Consider the following 18,774-nt stretch of genomic DNA (forward strand, 5'->3'; position numbering starts at 1 on the left):
TACTAAATAAGTGAAGAAATGTTAATATTTAGCTAAATATGTTGTTCAAATGGGATCAATTTTGTGTATCTATAGATACTATATATACTATACATACTATATATATATATGTACTATACAAATACTAATCAAAAGAAAACTATAAGCAATTCCAATGCATATCACAAAATAAAGTGTGAGGCAAAAATATATATATATTAGAGATAAAGAGGGAAATTTTGATATATAAGAAAACTCATTAACAAAAATACACCAATTGCAAAATTGTACACAACTAACAAAGCTTGAAATATATGAAGCAAAAACGAGGAATTTCGATACAAGGTGAAATGGGCAAATCAACATTAATGAAGAAAACTTTAACACCTCTCTAATAGAAACTAGTATGAAGCACACAAAAGCTGTAAATTGGTTAAGGATACAAAATATTCAGACAATGAATTCGGTAGTGAAATTAACAACCGTAACCTTTATACTCAACTAATAGAACAAATGCAAGCAAGATCTTCAAGTACATGTGTAATATAAGAATTAATCATGTACTAAAAAAAACATTTTAAATAGATCACAAACTTATTCTCTGGTCACAATATATCTTAGAAATTAATCTTAAAAGGTTTTTTACTATTTGGAAAACAAAAATATTGCCTTTCGGAACAACTTATCTATTCAAGAGAAATCATGCTGTAAAATTTCCAATAAGTAGAAATAAATTACAAAAACAATATTACATATCAAAAACCAGTGGGTTGCCATAATGAGACATTTAGCAGTAAATTTATGTGTATTTAGCAACTTTTGGTTCCAGAAATGTCAAACTAAGAACTCAGACTAATCTTTCCACTATGAACAATTAAAAACCCTGGACAAAATATATATTTTTTTAAGGCTTTAAGTTTTGGAGAACAAATAAAGTAGTGAAGTAGTGAAGAATATTCAAGAGAAGGAGAAATATCAGACCAGCCCTGACTCAGAGAAAGAGAGTCAAAGAAGCTGAGAAGCTGAGCAGAATTTTTGATGATTAAAGGGACAAAATGAGAGCCCCCAGCCTACTCAATAGTGGAAGAAGCTGAAAAAGCCCCATTACTATGGGTTAGCATTCTAAGGAGATTCCTCAAAAGGAATAAGACCACGTAAGAAATAGCACTGCTTGTTGAAGAGGTAAGGGTGACCCCTGATTACTAGTATCTAGCCATCTGCCAGAAAAAGATGTAAATCTCATCTGGAGGAACACAAAACCTTAAGCACACAATAAAATAAAACCAGGCATGTGAAAAGGCCAAAAAAAAAAAAAAGTTTACAAAATAAGAAAATCAATATACAATAGGAACAGAGTACAGAGTATCCTGATAATGGATACATGAAACTGACTTTTTAAATAACATTTTAAATGTTCAAAGAAATGAAAAATTGTGACAACTGGTAGAGAACTGGAATTATTTAAAATAGAATCCTAGAACTGAAGAATAAAACAAATTAAGAATTCAGGAGATCGAGTTGATGAATGGAAAGCATGCAAAAACTAATAAAGGGAAAAGGTGGAAGAGAGAGCAAGAGACGGAGATGCAGTGACAAGCTCTAATAAGTATCATTTGAGACCCAGGGGAAAGAAGAGTGCGGAGTACTATTTTAATAAACAATGGCTGAGAATTTTTCAAAACTGACAAAAGACATCAATCCTCAGATTAAATAAACCTTACCAAATATCAACCATAATATACACAAAAATATTCTACCTAGACCCATCACTGAAAGTTGAAGAAAAAACAAAAACAAAGAGAATATATCAAAAACAGATTAACTTCAAAGATGCAACAAATATGCTGTTGACTGCTTTCTCTGCAGAAACAATGAAAGCAAAAGATGTATTTTCAAAGTACTGAAAGCAAATTACTATCTACACAGAATTTTATTTATCTTTTAAATTATTCTTTTAAAAAGATGAAACTAAGATTAAGCCATTTTTAGACAAAGAAGAAATTTTAAAAGAAAATTTTAAATACATTAAACAGAGTAATGATGAAAATATATCAAAACTTGGGAGATGCACCTAAAGTTAGGATTAGAGGAAAATGAATAGGCTTAAATGCATATATTAAACAAAACGCTAAGTTTAAAAGTTAATGATTTAACTTTAATAGAAGGGAAAATAATAATTAAGAGCAGAAATTAATAAGATAGAAAACATAGTTCAATAGGCAAGATAAAAAAACAGAAGTTTTTTTTAATTTAATAAAACATAAATCCCTGATGAAACTGCTTAGAGACAAAGAGAGACAGAAAGAAAATGAGACAGAGAGAGAAAAAGATCCAAAAACAAAAACTTATCATGAATGAATAAGAGACTATACCTACAGATCAGAGATATTTAAATGATCATAGGAGCATATTATTTTTAAAAACTTCACCAATAGAGGACTTCCGGCCAAGATGGAGGCTTAGACGGACACGCTAGGTCTCCCTCTACAACTAGAGAGGAATACAACTACTTCAAAACAAAGGATAACTAGAAATTCCAGAAAATAAAACTACACGGAAGCCCAACATATGAAGTTATAAACCAGCGGTGCCATTTGGGCAGGTAAGAGTTAAAGAGGGCAGTGCTGTTTGCGGTCGCACCCGGAGCGGCGGGCGGCGAGGAATCCCGGCCGGTCAAGCCCCTGGCGGTGCGCGACTCCGGCGCTGGGGAAAGCAGCCACCGCATCGCCTTGAACAGTGAGGCCCAGGGGGGCGGGAGGACGGATCCCGGTCTCCTAGCTGAATAACTGTGTGAATCCATCTTGGACCCCCGCCCCCAAAGAAAGCACCACAGGGCTGCGAAATAGGTCGCGGACAGGCAGGCGCCGGTCGCTGATTTGTGACGCGTACACAGGCACTGCCCCGGACAGCCGGCCCAAGAAAACAAAACGCATCTTCAAAATGAGGCAGACAACTATAGAAATCCCGGTAGCACAGCTCACCAGACAACAGATAGAGAACCTGACAGATGAACAGATAAGAAACCTGTCAGAGGCTCAGTTCTGGGCCATTGTTATCAGGTGGCTTACAGAATTCACAAAAGAGCAGGAAAAAGATAAGAAAGAAGCGAAAAACATTCATAATGAAAGGAACAAAACCACATACGAGACAGATGGTGAGGAAAAAAAATCCAGAGTTCATTTCAACAAACTGGAATATGGAGAAGGAACAAGCAGTCAACCAATGCAGCGAGAGGAAATGGGAAGCAACAATGAGAGGATCAGAAACCTCTGGGACAGCTATAAAAGGCCCAACATAAGAATCATTGGTTTGCCAGAGAGTGAGGAAGATGAACTAGAACTTGAAAAATTGAGTGAAAATATAATAAAGGAGAACTTCCCAGACTTGGGGAAGGGAATAGACTTGCAGATCCAGGAAGCAAGGAGAGTTCCCAAGAGACTGGACCCAGGGAGAACCACTCCAAGACACATTATAATCAAAATGTCAAAAATTAAAGATAAAGAGAGAATCTTAAAAGCAGCAAGAGAGAAGAAAAGAATTATGTACAAAGGGGTCCCAATTAGACTATCAGCTGACTTCTCAAGGGAGACCCTACAAGCAAGAAGGGACTGGCAAGAAATATTCAAAGTAATGAAAATCCAAAACCTACAACCACGAATACTCTATCCAGCGAAATTGTCATTCAGAATAGAAGGACAGAGAAAGTGTTTCCAGGACAAAATAAAACTGAAAGAGTTCATTAGATCCAAACCACTGTTATATGAGATGTTAAAGGGACTGGTTTGAAAAACAGAAGCTAGGGAGATGAAACAAAGGCAAACTAAACAGGCAACGAGAGTGGAAAAGGAACTGTGGGTACGGGAAGCATATTGGGGGGAGGTCAACAGGGAGGGGGAGTGGGGAGAGGGAGGGAGATGATATAGGAATTGGGGATCATGGTAGGAGGGAATGGAATAGACGGAGAGAGGTTGGGAGGAACTGTATGCACAACTAATGGACATAATCTAAAAGGGGGGGACAACTGGAGGGAGGGGGGCCACCGGGTGGAGGGGAGCAGAGGGAAGGGAAATTGGCACAAATGTAATATTTTAATCAATAAAACACATTAAATCTGAAAAAAAAAAAAAAAACTTCACCAATAGATTTGAGAAGTTTAATAAAATGAAAAATTTTTGACTTCCAGTCCAGATGGAGGCAGAGCTAAATACAGCTTGCCTCCTTGCACAACGACAGCAAAATTACAACTAAAGACCAAAGATCACTCAGAACTGTCAGAAATTGAGTTGAATGAAATCTGACAACTACAGAACTAAAGAAACCACACCAATCCAGAAAGGTTGGAGACACAGAGATGTGGAATTGGGTGGGTCCCACACACACGTGTGGTAGATAAAAATTTGAGAGGGATATGTTGGGAGCAAGGAGTCCCAGCCCCACACCAGGCTCCCAAACCCAAGGTACCAGTGCCAGGAAGAGAATCCTATAATTTCTGGCTGTAAAAACCAGCTGGATTGGAGTCAATGAAAAAAAAACTACTGGACTCCATGGAAGTTCCTCTTAAAAGGCTCATGTTGAACTTACTCTGAGCTCCAGCACCACAGGGGGAGCCATTTGAAAGGCATCAGTGGCATACAGGGAGGAACTGAAGTGTCTGGCATCAGGGCAAAAGCTGGGGGACAGCTCTCTCCCAGATATAAAAGTGGGCAGAGGCCTTTTCTGAACCCTCTCCCCGCAGGGCCACAGAACCAGCAAACAGGAGCCATATCTGAGATTCCATCAACATGCTTACACTGTTTGCCCCGCCCTGGCATTTACCTAAGGCTCCACCCTACCCCACCTGCAGGCCCACCCCCAACCCCATACCTCCGGCTAAGTTGCTCCAGGCCTGGCACTAGCAGCAGCCATCTGCAGATTGCTTTGTAGCTCATGCTGGGTGGCCTCAGGTGGAACAGAGGTGGTGGCTGACCCTGACCTTCACCACCCTGGAAACCCCAGAGCCTGCGCACCCAGTGGACAACTACAGACCACATTGGAGAACCACCACCCTGTCCCAGCACAGCTGATCCTCCACAGAGGGCAGGTGTTGATGGTCAATGGTCACAGCCAGTCCTTGCAGCTGATTGGCCTGGATAAATCCTAGGCTCAACTACAAGAGGAAGGTGTACTCAGCCCACATGGAGGGTGTACCTCGAGTACCCAGTTTGGGTGAGAGGGAAGGCTGTGCAACTGGAGCCTATAGGCCACACTACCAAGGTAGGGAGTCAGAGCAGCTCTACCTAAAACACAGAAACAAACACAGGAAGGCTGCCAAAATTAGGAGACAGGGAAACATCGCACAAATGAAAGAAAAAATGAAAACTCCTGAAAAGGAACTAAACAAAATGGAGATAAGCAATCTATCAGATATAGAATTCAAAACATTGGTTATAAGGATGCTCAAGAAACCCAGTGAGTACTTCAACAGCAAAAAAAGAGCCAGGCAGAAATGAAGTGTTTACTAATGGAAATGAACAATTTACAGGGAATCAACAGTAAAGTGGATGAAGCCAAGAATGAAATCAATGATATGGAACATAAGGAAACAAAAAACAATCAAGCAGAGCAACAAGAAGGAAAAAAAATAAAAAAACACAAGGATAGTGTACAAAGCCTCTGGGACAACTTCAAGTGAACCAATATTTACATTATAAATGTGCCATAAAGAGAAGAGAAAGAGCAAGATATTGGAAATCTACTTGAAAAAATAATGAAAGAAAAGTCCCCTGATTCTGTGAAGGAAATAGACATGCAAGTCCACGAAGCTCAGAGAGCCCAAACAAGATGGATGTAAACAGGTCCACATCAAGACACATCATAATTGAAATTCCAGAGTTTAAAGATAGAAAATCTTAAAAGCATAGAGAGAAAATCAGTTAGTTACCTACAGGAAGTTCCCACAAGGGTATCAGCCAATTTCTCAAAAGAAACTTTGCAGGCTAGAAACAACTGCCAAGAAATATTCAAAATCATGAAGAGCAGACACCTACACCCAAGATGGCTTTACCCAGCAAAGCTATCATTTAGAATCAAAGGACAGATAAAGAGCTTCCCAGATAAGAAAAAACTAAACGAATTCATCACCAAACCATTATTATATAAAATGTTAAAGAAACTTATTTAAGAAAAAGATCAAAACTATGAATAGTAAAATGGCAATAAACACATACCTATCAACAATTGAATCTAAAAAACATACTAAGCAAACAAGAACAGAGACAGAATCATGAATATGGAGAGCATTTTGATGGTTACCAGATAGAAGGGGTTTTTTAGGGGGATAGGCAGAGAGGTGAAGGGATTAAGAAGTATAAGCTGGTAGTAACAGAATAGCCATGGGGATATAAAGTACAGTGTAGGTAATAGAGAAGTCAAAGAACTTACATGCATGACCCACAGACATGAACAAAGGTGGGGGGAATTATCTGAGGGGAGTGGGGGTTGCTGGGTGGGAGGGGCAAAGGGGGAAAAATTGGGACTACTGTAACATCACAATCAATAAATATGTTTTAAAAAAGAAATGGAAAATTTTCTCAAAAAAAAAAACTTCTAAAAAACTAACAATAATCATAGTATCTAAATAGTCTAATATTTTTAAACTGAATTCATTATTTAAAACCTCGTAATTCTAGGTTTATTCTAGCAATGCAAGGATGATTAAAATATTGAAAATAAATTAATGTAATTCATTAGATTAAAAGATTAAAGGGGAAAACTTTTAAGTAAAGAAGAAAACTATCAGAACAGATGCAGAAAAAGCATTTGTTAAAATTCAACATGCATTCATGAAAAAAGAATATCCTAGTAAAGTAAGAATCGAGATCATTTCTTACATAGGTAAAAACAGAAAAAGGACATTCTTTTACTCCGATAAAGGTACTTTTTATTTTAAAAAGTTTTAGTACATAATAGCAGATTATATTAATGTGTAGCAACAGGAACTCTGCTTCATTGCTGGTGGAGTGCAAGATGATGGTACAGATGCTTTGGAAGACAGTTTGGTGTTCTCTTACAAAACTGAACATACTTTTACTATTCTATCCAGCAATCACAATCTTTGGTAGTTGAAAACTATGTCCATGCAAAAACCAGCAGCTTTATTTATAATTACAAAAACTTAGAAGCAACTAAGATGTCTTTCAGTAGGTTAATAGGTAAATAAACTGTGGTACATCCATATAATGGAATATTATTGAACACTAAAAAGAAAGGAGCTATCAAGCCATGAAAAGACATGGAGGAACCTTAAATGCATATGAGTTAAGTGAAAGAAGCCATTCTGAAAAGGGCTTCATACTGTATGATTCCAATTATATGAGATTCTGAAAAAAGGCAAAAGTATGGAGACAGTAAAAAGACAACAAAGGGTTTATACCCAATATAAAAAAAAACTCATAGAAATAAAAAACAAAAAGACAGGTGACCCAATAGAAAAAAAAAAAGAGAGTGAGGGGAGATATTAAAGGGAATAGCCAAATGGCCAATAAACAAACCTACGAAAAGGGGAAACAATTTAAAACCTCAACGAGATACCACTATATCAGATGTTGGCAAGGCTGTGGAGAAACAAGTACTCTCATCTACTGCTGGTAGAAGTGTGGAATGGTGGCATCACTTTGGAAAACAGTTTGATATTATAAAAGAATTAAACATACAAATACTCTGTCAATAGCAGTTCCACTCCTAGAAATAGACAAGAAATGGAGTTCACATGAATACCAAAAGACATGTACAAGAATGTTTATTGAAGCATTCTATATAATAGCCAAGAACCATAAATGACCCAAATGTCCACCAAGAGCAGAATGGATAAATTGTGGTATAATCACAAATACACAGCAATAAAAATGAATGAACACAATGACACACAATAATATGAATTAATATAAAAAAATAATGTTTATTGAAATACACCAAATACAAAAATAAATGAACTATATGCTTCTGCTTATATAAAATTCAAAAACAGGCAAAATTGATCTATGGTGTTAGAACTCAAAAAAGCCTTTGAGAAGGAAGAAGAATGCTGACTGGGAGCGTGGTAGTAATTTTTTTTTTGTCCTAAGTGGTGGCACATGTGTATATTCACCTTGGAAGGATTCATTAAGCCATGTATTAATGATTTGTGTTATACACACACACACACACACACATAAGACTTAAATTTTTTTTATGTTTTTAAAAACTGACCTGTAGGGCACAAGTCAGGATAGTGAGTACCTTTGGGAAGAAGCGAGGGAAAATGATTGGAGTGGAAAGGGACATAGGAGAGATGTCTCTGGGGTGTTGGCAAATTTCCCTTCTCACCCACAGATGTTCATTTGTGATCATTCATAGAGCTGTATATGTTTTTTTGTACTTTTCTGTATGTGTGTTATAGTAAAAATGTTTTTTATAAAACAAGAAAAAATAAATAAGAAAAAGATTTGCACGTCTATCAGAATGAGTATTTTAAATGTGTGCTTAATCTAGGCAAGAGTGTACTATATTTAATTTTTAATAATTTCATTGCTTAAAAAACATAAAACAGCATTTTGTTGCGATTGTTCAACTCAGGGTGCAATCGATTTCACTGGGGCAAGGACAAGGACCCATTGCTGAAAGAATGATCAAAGATGCTATGAAATCGGGAAACTGGGTGTTTCTGCAAAACTGCCATCTTGCTGTTTCTTGGATGTTGGCAATGGAAGAGCTAATTAAAACCTTCACAGATCCAAGTATGTTGAACATATATCATTTGTATAATAATACCATTTTATATAGCCTTTCTTGTTGAATTGAATCCTTATCATAATTCTTTATTGTAGGTATTGTGTTTCCCCAGATTAGAGGGAGAAATTTGAGACCTATAGAGCATTAGTTAAGCTACACAACCCAGATTCCAAAAAAGGTCTTCAGACTCCAAGTTAAGGGTATGATTCACTGGGTCATTTCTGTTTCAGGTTGCGGTCTATGGGAAGCCATTTGAATTCAAAACAGATTACATATAGGCATGATAAGAAGAAATAGAAAAATGAATTTAGAACAAAGAAGGAAATTAAATCTTTCACTACAGGAGAGAAGTTAAGGAACAGAGTTGAAATTTCCACCAATTCCTTTGGAGTACCATTTTACCACTTTGTATCCTAACTAGAATATCACCACTTTCTTCCCCACTCAAAAAAAGTATAATGGGCTGCAAAGAGATAAGAAACAGAGTTAGAACCTCCTCATTTTAAAACGTTAGTATAAAAATAATTGGAACCTTAAGAATTGTATTATTGGTAATAAATAGAATGGGCCCCCACTTCACCACTCTGCCAGGAAGCCATGGGAGAGAACCCCCAAGAGCCCCTTCTCTGGGGTCTTCCTTTGAGTCTTGACCCAGAAAGCTTTTTGGGAAGGTGAGAGCTAGGCAGCTCGTCTTATAAGTGACTTTACTTAATGCTACCTATTAAGATGAAGAGCTGCTCCTTTAGAGTGACCAGCCCACACTGGTTACCAAGCCACAGCCAGGGCTTTGCAGCCTTCCCCTAAAGGCTACTTCCTGGTTCCCCTCTGCCCTGCCTTCTGCAGGCTGCTTCTAACAAGGACCGAGTCATTCAGATCTTCCATCCAGAATCTCCATCCTTCCACTCTTTTGCAGTGCAAATAAGAGGTGGCCTGCTTCCTGCTAGCCCTCTGGCTTATTTCCATTTAAATGATTCAAGAAAAATGACAAGAAGTTCTTCACTACAGTTTATGGATGCCAATGATTAGGATTATAATTTATGGGAAAAAAAATGCTATAAAAGGCATCTAAAGGGCAAATTGCTACAGTGGTACTACATGAGTCTTCAGAAGATGGAGCCAGTGTTCAGCCTGCCCATTACCAGGAGCGTGCACCAGTTCTTCAAAGAAGCCAGCAGAAGTTATTAGTGGGTTTTAAGTGATTGCATCTCACTAATGTTTCAGTGAATGGAAAAATCCTCTTCTGGCCCTTGTTACAATCATTTATTAACTTAACCATTTAAGTTCTGATGTTTAAGTTGAACCAGTATAAAATAAAATACATTCAGATAATAAGCTAAAAAGAAAAGTGAACAACAGAAACAAACAAAAATTCCTGACTTGAAATTTGAAGACTAAAGTAACATTCTGTCCCCACTACTTCCTGACTGTGCATATTACATCTCCATCCTGGGCCTCAGTCTCCACAGCTATAAATAATGATTGTATTGTATCACTGCTGGAAGTCCCACACTAAGATGATTTCTAAGATTCCATTCCAGCTCTGAACTTCTTTGATGTCTATGAGAGTTAAGGTTCTTGATGCTTTAACAATTATAAGAGAAAAAATATTTAAAAAAAACAAAAACACTTCATTGACCCTGTCTTTTTTCATTCTTTGGTTTTTTGGTTTGTTTTTATTTTTAATTTTTTAAATATATTTTATTATGTTGTTACAGTAATTCCAATTTTTTCCCTTTTGCTCCCCTCCGCCCAGTATCCCCCTTCCCTCCAGCAATCCCACCACCCCCTTAGTTCATGTCCATGGGTTGTGCATATAAGTTCTTTGGCTTCATCCTTTCCTATATTATTCTTAACTTCCCCCTGTCTATTTTATACCAAACAATTATGCTTCTTAATCTCTGCACCATTTCCCCATTTCTTCCCTCCCCTCTCCCAGCTGATAACCCTCCAAATGATCCCCATACCTATGATTCTGTTCTTATTCTGGTTTGCTTAGTTAGATTTTGTTTTGTTTTATTCTTTCTTTTTTTTTTTTATTACTGATTATGCTGTTACAGTTGTCCCAATTTCTTTCCCCCCTGATCCCCTCTCCCTCCAGTTGTCCCCCCCTTAGTCCATGCCCATTGGTCCTGCATATAGTTCTTTTCATCATCTTCCTGTCCACTCCACTCCCTCCCACTATACTTCCCAATTCCTGCACTATCTCCCTTCCTCTCCCCACGCCCCCTCACCGCTGACCTCCCCCCAATATGCTCCCCTTACCTATAATTCTTTTTCCCTTCTCATTGCCTACTTAGTTTGCCCTTGCCTCAGTTCCCTAGCTTCTGCTGTTGGTTGTTGTGATACAGTTTTCATTTTAATGTTCATTGTCCTGATCCTCCTCCTTCTAAACAAGTCCCTTTAATATCTCATATAACAGTGGTTTGGATCTGATGAACTCCTTCAGTCTTACTTTGTCCTGGAAACACTTTCTCTGCCCTTCTATCCTGAATGAGAGCTTCGCTGAATAGAACAATCGTGGTTGTAGGTTTTTGATTTTCATTATTTTGAATATTTCTTGCCAATCCCTTCTTGCCTGTAAAGTCTCCTTTGAGAAATCCGCTGATAGTCTAATTGGGACCCCTTCGTACATGATTCTTCTCTTCTCTTTGCTGTTTTTAAGATTCTCTCTTTATCTTTAATTTTTGACATTTTGATGATAATGTGTGTTGGTGTGGTTCTCCCTGGGTCCAGCCTATCCGGAACTCTCTCTGCTTCTTGGACCTGTAAGTTCACCTCCTTCCCCAAGTTAGGGAAGTTCTTCTTCATTATTTTTTCACATAATTTTTCAATTTCTAATTCTTCTTCTTCACCCTCTGGCAATCCGATAACCTGAATGTTCGTTCTCTTATAGCTGTCCCAGAGGTTTCTGAGCCTCTCGTCATATTCCTCACTCTTTGTTTTCTCTTTCTACACTGGTTGACTGTTTGTTCCCTCCCTATGTTCCAACTTATTGATTTGATCCATGGCTTTCCCTTCCTCACAACTTGTCTTGTATGTATTTTTGTTCATTTCAGCAGGGCTAGCCTTCATTCCTTCCCTGTCTTGATTCAGCCCCGCTGTTAAGTCTGTAAGCTGTCTTATAACTATGGCTCTAAACTGAGCTGCCGAAAGGTTTGCTATTTGTTCCTCAGTCAAGGCCTCTATTTTTTTTTTTGTTAGCTGTGTGATTGGTATTTCAATCATTAATTCTGCCATTCTGACCGTTTTGTTTATCTTTCCTTCTTGGGTGGGGCGCTGTCACACCTCCTATGCTGCATTGGGCGGAGCCCCATGTGCTCGTCACAACCTGGTGACCATTCTCACCACACTGTGGTGCTTTGCGTGGGGGGGGGGGGGGGGGTCCAAGATGGATTCCTGCTGTTACTCTCCGCTGGGGAACAAGGCCACCTCCCAACGGCGTCCACCCTCTCCGGTGTTGGAATCGCGAGCTGAAGGATTCGGTCTGCAGCTGGGGTGGCCCCCAGGTGCCTCTCTCCTCCCCCCAAACACAGGCGTCTGTTCACCAGGTCCTGCCGTTCGCCGCTGCGGCTGCCGCCTCCAGCACAGTTCAATCTTTCTCAGCTTCGGGCTCCCACTTCCTACCCGTCCGGACCAGCACCGCTTTTATATGACTTCATACGTTGGACTTCCATGTAGCTTTATTTTCAGGAACTTATTATTTTTAGTTTTGCATTAGCTGTAATCCTTCTTAGATGTAGAGGGAGATAGAGCATGTCGGTCTATGCCGCCATCTTGGCTGGAAGTTCTAGTTAGATTTTGTTTTTATTTTTTAGATTCAGTTGTTGATACTTGTGGGTTTGTTGTCATTTCAGTGTTCATAGTTTTCATCTTCTTTTTCTTAAGTCCCTTTGACATTTCATATAATAATGGTTTGGTGATGATGAACGCCTTTAGCTCTACCTTGTCTGGGAAGCACTTCATCTGCCCTTCCATTCCGAATGATAGCTTTGCTATATAAAGTAATCTTGGTTGCAGGTTGCCTTTCAAAACATTGAATACTATTTGCCAGTCCCCTCCTGCCTGCAAAGTGTCCTCTGAGAAATCAGCTGATAGTCCTATAGGCACCCCTCTAGGCAACTCTCGGCCTCTCTCTTGTTGCCCCCAGGACTCTCTCTTTATCTTTCACCTTTGGCATCTCAATCATGATGTGTCCTGGTGTGGTCCCCTCTGGGTCCAGCTCGCCCAGGACCCTTTGTGCTTCCCAGGCCTGTATCTCCATCTCCTTCACAAAATTTGGGAAGTTTTCCTCATTTTTTTCAATTCTTGCTTCCTCATTCTGCACTGGTTAACTGTTTTTTTCCCCTCATGTTCCAAATCATTGATTTGAACCCTGGTTTCCTTCCCTTCACCATTGGTTTTGTGTGAATTTTCCTTCGTTTCACTTAGCATAGCCTTCACTTCTTCCCTTATGTGTCTGCCATACTCAAGCATATCTGTCAAGCCTGTGAGCATCTTTATCACCAGTGTTTTGAATTCTGCATCTGTTAGATTGTCTATTGTCTCATCTGTTAGGTTGGCTATCTCCTCATCGCTTAGTTCTCCCACTGGAACCTTGATCTGTTCCCCCTTTTGGGTCATACTTTTCTGTCTCCTCATCCTGACAGGCTCCTGTGCTTGTTTGCCTCTGCATCCCAGGTAGAGCTGTCGATCCTGTTACATTATAAGGGGCAGAACCTTAGGGATTCATCAGTACAGGACAACCTGTTTCACCATGTTGTGGCGCTGTGTGTGGGGGAGATGTCCGAGAGAGAACAATGCTGCCTGCCCAGCACTCGCCCCTTTTCCAGGCACCTCTCCCACTTCCACACTGGACTGGCACCCCTCTAGCTGCTACCCTGGCTGTTGTTCCCAGAGTGAGTGGGTCTGTGGATGTTCTAGGATGGTGGGGGCCCTTTAAATAAGCGGACTCTGCTGAGGCTAGCAGATTTTGCCTCCACCCCAACACCCACTGGTCTGCACAGTCAGAGGCAAGGAGGCTTGATTTTCCCCGGTGCTGAGACCGTGAGCTGCGAGGTCCAGTGAGGAGCTGGGAATGCTCCCCAGGTGTCCCTCCTGACTTTTTAAAACGTGTGACTGCGCTTTCTGCTGGCCTGCCCACTGCCGCCACTGCTGCTGCCACCAAACTGAGTCCTCTCCGCCCTGGCTCCACCCCTCCTACCTGTCTGGATCAGTATTTTTTCTTTATATCTTTGTTTGCTGGACTTCCATTCGGTTTTATTTTCTGGAACTTCTGGTTTTTTCTAGTTTTGAGGTAGTTGTATTCCTTTTTAGTTGTGGAGGGAGATGCAATATGTCTGTCTATGCTTCCATCTTGGCCAGAAGTCATTCTTTGGTTTTTTAGTTAGTGAAACCATTAGCTGTAAGACTTTGGTTGATATTTGACTTCTATGCCTAATAGTTTCTACCAGCAAGTAATTTTTGTGTTGCCCTAAGAGTTGTACTAGAACTAACTTTTAACTTTGGCTATTTAAACTACTTAATTAATTTACCTCAAACTAAGAAGCGTAAATTCAACTTTGATCTGAAATCATTTATTCAATAAAAGTTGAGAACCCACTGTGTTCCATGCACTGTTCTGGATGCTTAGGGTATGTCGGTGAACAAAGCAACCACAGATATCTGCCTTCATCATGCTTATAGTCTAGTGAGGAGAGACAGATAATAAATAAACCACATGATATGTAATGTATATGGTAAGACCAAATGTAGAAAGTGCTTTGGAAAAAATTAAAACAGAGTAAGGATAATCAAAAAGGTCAGGATAAAACATGGGTAGGGAGGAAAGGTGAATAGCAATTTTAAATTGTGTGGTCTGGGAAGATCTCTTTCAGAAGATGACATTTGATTAAGACTTGAGGAAAGTAGGGAATCAAAGGAAAAACATTTCAGGCAGAAAGAACAGATAGTGCAGAGGCCTAGGGAGGGAACAAGACTGGTATGTTGGAGGAACACCATAATACATACTTAAAAATCAATGCCAGGAAAGTGTGTCTTCCTGCAATGGGAATGCTGATTTTCTCAACACTGCTTTCGTCTTTTTAACCTAGAATGGAACTCATTCTTTCTTAGATTCTCAGTCCTCAGAAAGTGTATTGGCTTAAACTCTTGATGTTATGCTTGGTGTCTCTCCATATCCTTGCTTCCTTGGTTCCCCGTGAAATTTCTCTGCAGCAGGGAAAAAATTCCTTTCCTTTCCATGGACTTTCTGACCATTTTCATGCAATTTGCCTTAACTTGAATGATTAAGGAAAAAAAACTTCATGAGCATAAATGCACTGGCAGTAACTGTCCTCTTTTACAAGTAAAAATTTTCTCCATTTCAGAGGGAAGGTCTTTGATATCACCATCAAGTATTGAAAATTAACTTCTCTAATTTCTGTACTCAAATGTACCAACATCTAGACTGCCAAGCTCTCCTGTAAAGATTCCCTCACCTCCATTTCATAACTTTTTACAACATACTTAAAGACAAACTAGTCTTTAAACAGAGCTTACAGCATTTTTTGTTACCATATAATAATTACTTCTTATAGAAAAGTGTCACTAAGAGTTAAGCATTTTCCTTTTTATTGTTTTGTCTTTGTTTTAAACAGATATTGTTATCAAGGACAGTTTTCGACTTTTTTTAAGTTCCATGCCTAGTAAAACATTTCCTGTTACAGTTCTTCAAAATTCTGTCAAGGTAATGTATGCACGTGGTTGGAACGATGTGAAGTGAGTGGCCTCATAGTGTTCACCCAGCGGTTCCAGGGAGCTTGGACCCCAAGCAAGACCATGTCAAAGTCAATGCAGACCAGGTCGGGAGGTAGGAGTCAGTATCTCTTCACCTGACAGAGAGCAGGGAAACAGTTTCCAAAGCCACTGCCCATCCTCACATGTTCTGGTCCAGTTGTCATTCAACTCTTCCCTCTGAAAAAAAATGTCAAGGATGTAGAGCGATGAGAACAGGGTCTCTCCCAGAGTTAAAAGAACGTTTCAGCATTTGAGAGACAAAAAGACCTACAGGCTGCTGGATTTCAGTGCTGACTGTTTGCAATGTGCTCACCTTGGGATGATTATGAGGGATGCCTCTTCCCTCCCTGCCCCACATCATCAAGGCAAAGTGGGATGATGCCACATGTTTGAGTGACTGGAAAATCCAATGCAGAAGGCCTAAGCATACTTCCTGGCCCATGTTTAGAAAAATGACCACCAAATGGAAGTGTCTGAGGTTCTTGTGCAGGTGGTTTACCCACTGTAGGTTTCAGGACCCCACCAGGCTCTATTCTCCCAGGACAGAGCCTGAGCAAGATACAGAGCAGACATTAATGTGCCAGGATACCCCATGGGCATTGGTTATCCACATTTTCTCAGTGGCTTCAGTCTGCATGTGCTTTTCAGAAATAAGCAAACCTGTAAAATCACCTTCTCTGCCACATATGTTCCATCTAATTCCAGGTAACCAATGAGCCTCCAAAAGGCTTACGTGCAAATATCAGACGAGCATTTACTGAAATGACACCTTCATATTTTGAAGAAAATATACTTGGAAGAAAATGGAGACAAATAATATTTGGCATTTGTTTCTTCCATGCAATTATTCAGGTACATTCAGTTCTGCTTCTTAATAGAAATAAACCAAAAAAAGGGGGCGCATTTTGTTAAAATAAAAAATAAGAATTAAATGAAAGTTTACAAATGGCATCATGAAACACTGAGGGCCCTGTTCTGTGTCTGAACACAAGTAGTTTTAACTCAGTCCCTTGCCTCAGGATCTCACAGTCTTGCCTCCCAGCTCTTTTCTGGTCTGACTCCAGAACACCATCAGCTGGATGACTGCAGCAGGTCAAAGTCAAAGCACAAAATTGATCTCCTCAGCTGTCCCTCATCCCCAAAAGCCTGCTTCCTGTCCAGACTCTACTCTCAAATCAGTGGCTCCCTTCTTTCAATCACCTACAGCCAAAATTTCAGGATTATTTTTGTTCTTCCCTCTTTACACATCTATATCATGTCAGTCATTACACCCTCATTTTTCTTGCGATAATTTTACTCTCACCTCTTCCTATTTGAGTGGATGTGCCAACCTTCACAGCTTCCTCTCTGTGACTAGAGCCCCACATCCCCTGAAAGGTGATCTTCAAATCATCACTACTTTCTCCTTCCTTCTGTTCAAACCTCACTGCTGTGGTCTGGTATCTATCCTGTGGCTTTGTACTTGAATTCTGACTCTTCAAAGATGTATCTCTAGATGGTGTCTTGATTAGATTGGCTGACTGCTTTTCAAATGCATGTAGTTTACAGAGAAATAATCAGTATAGAAAAAAACAACAAAGGTTAAAGATGCAAGATATGGGATAAGTAAACAAGGTCCTACAGGAGATCCAAGAGGTTGGTTATAAGGGTGCCAAGTGTGAGGCCCTTATTCTAATAAGAGCAGCTGAGATGAGGAAGTGGTTTAAGACTTGGAGATATTTTGAAATCAAGAGAAGAGAATATAGGACCAATCCTCTGGTATAATCATCAGTTTAGAATTAAGAAGCTAAGGTGGGATAGGTGGAAAACAGAGGGAAAGATTTCATTATGAGAAGTCATGAAACAAGAATTATGATTCTGTGTACTAGTTAAAAAATAAAAACTGTCACTACAGAGAAGTCATTATGCAGTCAGCACAGCACAGCATGGCTGAGGAGCCTGGCTGATGGACACACTCCTCAGAACAGTAGTGGGTAGCTCTCTCCACCAGAAGGATGATTAGTGTCAGTGTCTTTATGCCAAAAGACTAGGTGGGATTTTTTTGTCCTATTTTGATGGAGAAATATTTCACTTTACCATGAAGAACAAATATTCTTTGACAGGCCTACCACATCTCCAGTGGTATCAGATTTTCTTTTAGAAATTTTAGGGAGTGGCCAGTACTGGAGGAAGAGGTGCCTCCTTGTCTGTTGGGAGCCAAACTGAAATCCCAGCTGGAGTTAAACTGCCTGATTGCAACTGATTTTACAGAATGAGGATGCCTAAGTTCAATGGAAACCTTTTAGTTTTCAATATTTTACACAAAATTTATTTTATCAAATTTTATTTAGGACTGTTTTCATTTTCTATTCTAGGAAAGAAAAAAGTTTGGCCCTCTTGGTTGGAACATATGCTATGAATTTAATGACAGTGACAGGGAATGCACTTTACTGAACCTCAACCTTTACTGTCAAGAAGGAAAGATTCCCTGGGATGCACTGATTTATATTACTGGTCAGTATGCCCAAATGGCCAGGGCTTCTAGCTGTGGCCTACACACATCTGGTTTACACCCACCTGGCCCATACAAAGATGGTCACCTCACCACTGTTGGACGGTGGTGCTGAATGACTTCTGATATTCCCTTTGTGAAGATAAGACCATGATCAGAATATCATTAGAATATTTACACATAGAAAAATGGAGCAGATGTTACCTCCATTAATAATAGCAAAAATGTATATTGCTCTTGCTACACGACAAGCATTATTTTACACATTCCCATTAATTAGCAGATTTAATCCTCATAACAACCTTATAAGGTGAAGACTATTATATACCTATTTTACACATAAGAAAACTGAGGCGCACCATTTACAAGTGCTGGAGCCAAAATGTAAACCCAGACAATGTAGCCGCCAGAGTCTGTGCTCTTAAATGCAAAAGAATCTGAACACTGATTGACCCTTTTTTTTTTTTCTGTGTGGTTGCCTCTCACCCGCGCCCCCAACTGGGGACATAACGTGCAACCTAGTAATGTGCGCTATCTGGAAATTGAACCAGCAACACTTGGCTCACAGGCCAACGCTCAATCCACTGAGCCACAGCAGCCAGGGCTGATTGACCTTTTGAGTCAGGTGTACTTGTGAAAAAGAAAAAAAATAATTTAGGAATTAAAATTTTTAGCAAATATTAATTATGGCCACATGGGATCTTACTGACAAAATTAAATCCAAATAATGAATAAGAGATTTGCACTGGAAAGTGGGGAAAGAAAGCTCTGGAAGAGGACAG

At 39.5% G+C, this 18,774-nt stretch overlaps 1 protein-coding gene across 1 annotated transcript in view; it reads left to right on the plus strand.

Annotated features, from left to right (window-relative positions):
* The window catches only part of DNAH6 (dynein axonemal heavy chain 6), a 328,739-nt gene that overhangs the window by 264,403 nt on the left and 45,562 nt on the right, over positions 1–18,774 (plus strand). Inside the window, exons 65-68 of the mRNA XM_090281614.1 lie at positions 8,572–8,732; positions 15,363–15,451; positions 16,207–16,353; positions 17,856–17,994. Coding sequence (XP_090137740.1) covers positions 8,572–8,732; positions 15,363–15,451; positions 16,207–16,353; positions 17,856–17,994 — 536 coding nt within the window. The remainder of the gene's footprint in view (positions 1–8,571; positions 8,733–15,362; positions 15,452–16,206; positions 16,354–17,855; positions 17,995–18,774) is intronic.

Source organism: Furipterus horrens, unplaced genomic scaffold, assembly GCF_987537825.1.
Source record: "Furipterus horrens unplaced genomic scaffold, mFurHor1.1.pri manual_scaffold_6, whole genome shotgun sequence".
NCBI classification, from domain to species: Eukaryota; Metazoa; Chordata; class Mammalia; order Chiroptera; family Furipteridae; genus Furipterus; species Furipterus horrens.